This window comes from Emys orbicularis, chromosome 1 (assembly GCF_028017835.1).
Source record: "Emys orbicularis isolate rEmyOrb1 chromosome 1, rEmyOrb1.hap1, whole genome shotgun sequence".
In the NCBI taxonomy this organism is placed as follows: domain Eukaryota; kingdom Metazoa; phylum Chordata; order Testudines; family Emydidae; genus Emys; species Emys orbicularis.
In genome coordinates, this window is record NC_088683.1 from 366,097,036 (window position 1) to 366,101,644 (window position 4,609).

The 4,609-nt window shown below is 44.8% G+C and overlaps 1 protein-coding gene across 1 annotated transcript; it reads left to right on the forward strand.

Annotated features, from left to right (window-relative positions):
• The first annotated feature begins 2,920 nt into the window (after positions 1-2,920).
• LOC135873106 (olfactory receptor 52E2-like) lies at positions 2,921-3,868 on the forward strand. Its single transcript, XM_065397582.1, has one exon. The coding sequence runs from the start codon at positions 2,921-2,923 to the stop codon at positions 3,866-3,868; it is 948 nt and encodes a 315-aa protein (XP_065253654.1).
• The last annotated feature ends 741 nt before the right edge of the window (positions 3,869-4,609 follow it).

Here is a 4,609-nt window from a genome sequence, read left to right on the forward strand (position 1 = left end):
TGGAGTATGTAAAATATTTTCTTTTCTCAATGTTATATATTCAGACTTTCAACATCATTCCATGTTCCCTTGTTTGTATATTATGATACACAGTAAATATAAACGCCTAATCTACTTTCTTTATCAATAGATTAATTGGGTTTAAGGTCATAAGGGACCATAAGAGCATTCAGTCTGACCTCCTGTATAACACAGGCCATTACATTTCACCCAGTTGCCTCTGTATTGAGCTCCATGACTTGTGTTTAATGAAGACCTGGTCTGCACTAGGATTTTACATTACGGACTCATATTTCCATAGGGTTAGAAGGGACCGCAAGGGTCATCTAATCTGACCCCTACTAAAATGCAGGATTTGTTGGGTCTTAGTCATCCCAGACAGATAGTTATCCACCTCCTTTGGAAAACCTCCAGCGAAGGAGATCAAATGACCTTCCCAGGCATCAGTTCCTTTGTCCTACTGTTCTTACATTAGGAAGTCCTTCCTGCAATTTCACCTAAATCTGCTATTCTGTAGTTTGAACCCATTGCCTCTTGTCCTGAACTTTGAGGCAAGAGAGAACAACTTTCCTCCACACTTTTATGGAAGTCTTTCAAGTATTACAACACTGCTATTGTGTCCTCTCTTAATCTACTTTTTTAGTAACTAAACATAAACTGGTTCCTTCAGCTTGCTCCTATGGCTTGAACTCCCTCCCTCTGATTCTCTTTGTCACATCCTCTCCAGTTACTCTACATACTTTGTATACAGTGGTGACTGACCAAAACTGGGCACAGTACTCCAGATGAGGACTTACGAGCTATGAGTAGAGTGGTAATATCACCTCTCGTGACCTGCATGCTATGCCTCTGAAAATGCAACTTAACATTGCATTTTGCATTTTCATTTTTTGAAGCAGCAAAAACAATCCACACAGCAGAGAGATGTAGTTATATCAAACTAACAGCATGAGGTCAATAGAAAAATTCTTCTATCTATCTAGCTACTACCTCTCAGCAAGGTGGATTACCTATGCTGATGGGAGAACACCTGCTGTCAGTGTAAGTAGTGTCTACAATGAAGCGCTACGGCAGCACCGCTGTAGTGCTTTCAGTGTGGAGAAGCCCTGAAGCAGATCTTCCAGAAAAGAATCCAGTCTGGATCTGCAGATGATGGGGAGTTGGAGAATCCACCACTTCCATTTGCAGTGTGTTCCAACACGTAATCACCTTCAGTGCTAAACCTTTGTCCCTTGTTTCCAGCCATTGGATCTTGCTCTGCCTCTCTCTGCTAGATTTCAGAGCCCATTAGGACACAGGGTTTTCTCCCCAGGATAGTCTTCATTTGATCGTCTTTTTGATAAGATAAATAGATGAAGCTCATTAAGACTCTCACTGTCAGAGCCATTTTCTTTAGCTTCCAATCATTTTGGTTTTTGTTTTTTTTATGCACCCTCTTCCATTTTTTCAGCATCCTTTGGAAATGTGGAACCCAGGACTACATGCAGTCAGTTTATAATAATAAAAAATGGAGACATCCTAGAACTGGAAGGGACCCTGAAAGGTCATTGAGTCCAGCCCCCTGCCTTCACTAGCAGGACCAAGTACTGATTTTGCCCCAGATCCCTAAGTGGACCCTTCAAGGATTGAACTCACAACCCTGGGTTTAGCAGGCCAATGCTCAAACCACTGATGCACTGGAAAGTATTTCATCACCTCAGGTGATAGGAGCAGTTGATACTGCTTTGGAACAAAAATATTTCTTGAACACATCTACTTTTTCTGCAAAATTAACAAGTTTCCTTTGTCTTTGTTACATGTTGCTTCCCCACCCCCTTAATTGCTGTCTGTATTTTGCCATTGAACCGGGTTTTTGTCCAAAGTTCTCTGCTTTCTTGACTTTGGAGTCTTGGCTTTGTAGATAGGTAATAATTTCTTCTTAATGAAGTCCCAATTTTCATTCCAATTTTTTGGTCTAAATTTTTCCTCCCAATCCATTTTGTTGATAATTTGCCTCAGCTATGGATAACTTGTCCTTTAGAAGCACTAAGTGTTTTTAGATGTTACTGGTTGGGAACTCTTCTTCGTTTGTCCATTTGAATGTAATCGGATCCATTCTTTATTTTGTTCTCCTCTATCAAGTGTCCCCTTCCTTGTTTCTTCTAAACAGTCCCAGACTTTTCAGTCTGTTCACATAGGGCAGCCTCCCACATTCACAGAGCCTGCCTCGGAACTCCCCTTTCTATCTGCTATGTCCCTGTGTGACCAAAACTGAGTGCTTATCCAGAGCAGGTTATTCTCCATCCCATTCCTTGGGCATCCAAACATTATCTTTGTTTTGGCCACTACTGCGAATGAGCAGGTATTTTCATGGAGCTGCTAACAGTGAGGCCCAGGTATTTTCCCTGGGATGTGTTCTATTTGGGATATTTGTCCCAGGCACCTGTCTTGGCAAAAGTTTGGGTATTTTCCACTCTCAGATTTTGAGCAACCGGGTGCATGGGGAAGTCCCTACAGCATGACCTCTCTAGCCTGGCTTTCATTGCATTAAGGAACAATGATGGATAACTGGAATCTACACTTCTGTTTCCTGCAGGTGCCTTTTCAGGTTTCCCTCAACACAACGTGGAGGAATTATTGATGCATGTAGAGCCATAAAAATGGCATTGACATTAGTAGGGTCAAAGTTTTTCATAATTCATTAATCTCAAAAATGAAAATGCATTTTTGTGTGTGTGAAGAGTGAGCAATCTATTTCACTCATGAGAGCATCCTCCAGTTGTGCATGTAGTGTCTCATATTAACATTATCTCTCCATCCAGGCATTTGTACTGCGACCTTCACTCCAGACCCTGGGCACCTACAGGAAGGCAGGGGAATATATGGTACATGCAGGAAACACCGTTCTGCCTCCGAGTTGGAGACCGTCTCCCTCTACTCCATGTCAGATTCCAACTCAACCGACTTCACCAACCCCTCCACCTTCATCCTGCTGGGCATTCCTGGCTTGGAGGCGGCCGAGGTCTGGATCTCCATCCCCTTCTGCACCATGTATGTCATCGCCATCTTGGGGAACTTCATCATCCTGTTCATTGTGAAGACGGAGCCGAGCCTCCATGGCCCCATGTACTATTTCCTCTGCATGCTGGCCATCACCGACCTCGTGCTGTGCACGTGCACAATTCCCAAAATGCTGAGCATCTTCTGGTTCAATTCCAGGGAGATTGATTTCAGTGCCTGTCTCACCCAGATGTTCTTCATTCATTGCTTCTTTGCAATGGAGTCTGGGATCTTCATGGCCATGGCTTTTGATCGCTACGTGGCCATCTGCGATCCCCTGAGACATTCCACCACCCTGAGAAACCACGTGGTGGCCAAGATCGGCCTGGCTGTGATGTTGCGCGGCAGCATATTTGCACTGCCCTGTCCCTTGCTAGCAAGGCAGTGGCCATATTGCAGAACCAACATCATCCCCCACACATGTTGCGAGCACATAGCTGTGGTGAATCTGGCCTGCGCTGACATCCGCATCAGTAGTTACTACGGCCTCACTGTGGCAAACTTGGTCATCTGTCTAGATATGTTTTTTATCGCCGTGTCCTATACCCAGATCCTCAGGGCCATCTTCAGACTCCCCACAAAGGATGCCCGGCTCAAGACTTTTGGGACCTGCGGCTCCCACTTCTGTGCCATTTTAGCCTTTTACATCCCAGGTCTCTTTTCTGTCCTCACATATCGGTTTGGCCACCATGTGGCCCTGCATTTCCATGTTCTCTTTGCTAATGTGTGCCTCCTGGTGCCCCCCATGCTAAATCCCATCATTTTTGGTGTGAGGACCAAACAGATCCGGGACAGGCTGCTCCGGCTTTTTACTCATAAAGGGATCTAAAGTTTTCTCCTGGTGCTCTGGCTCTCAGCCCGAGCTCTGCACAGAGCTGGCTTGTGACATGGTGCTGGGCTCTCTTCCCTGGATCACATACTGGACAGTCAGAGAGACATTAAACTGTGCTGTTTTAGCATGACAACTGGGGAACTGGTCTGTGTACAACACACTGAGTTGACAGCTTTCAAATTGCTGGTAACTTGACCACCAAGACAACACCCCTTGCCCCACCTCTTCAACCAAGGCTCTGCCCCTGCTCTACCTCTTCCCTTCCCCCAAGGTCATGCCCCTGGCACTTGCTCCTCCTGTCCCTCTATCACTCACTGGATCATCTCCATGTCCTTCTCCCCCTGCTGCAAGAGCGCCATTTCAGATTTTGTAGGGCTGACAACTTTAATGATTATTCAAGGGGCTATTTAGGCACTCAAAACTCTAAATATTTTGGCAGATAACTTAGCAAAGAGCTGACAGGAGCACTGTATCTAATTTCTATATCAAGAAAAAGAAAAAGAAATAAATATTAGACTCACTCAGCTCTAGTACTAACATATTCTGCCATTTTGTGGCAAGTCACTTAAGGGACACTGCTTAGGTTTAAAATTTTAATGGATATACCTACTTTCTTACGAACTCTGTGGAGAAAGAGAGCCTGTCAGCCACCCCTGAGTTCTATTTCAGCTCAGGGAGGGGAGAGGTTCTGGTGCATGACAGCGGGCATCAGAATGACCACACTGGGTAAGACCAATG

What these genes read in the sequence shown, in the direction of transcription:
- LOC135873106 (XM_065397582.1), top strand. Translation starts at nt 2,921, where the DNA reads ATGTCAGATTCCAACTCAACCGACTTCACCAACCCCTCCACCTTCATC.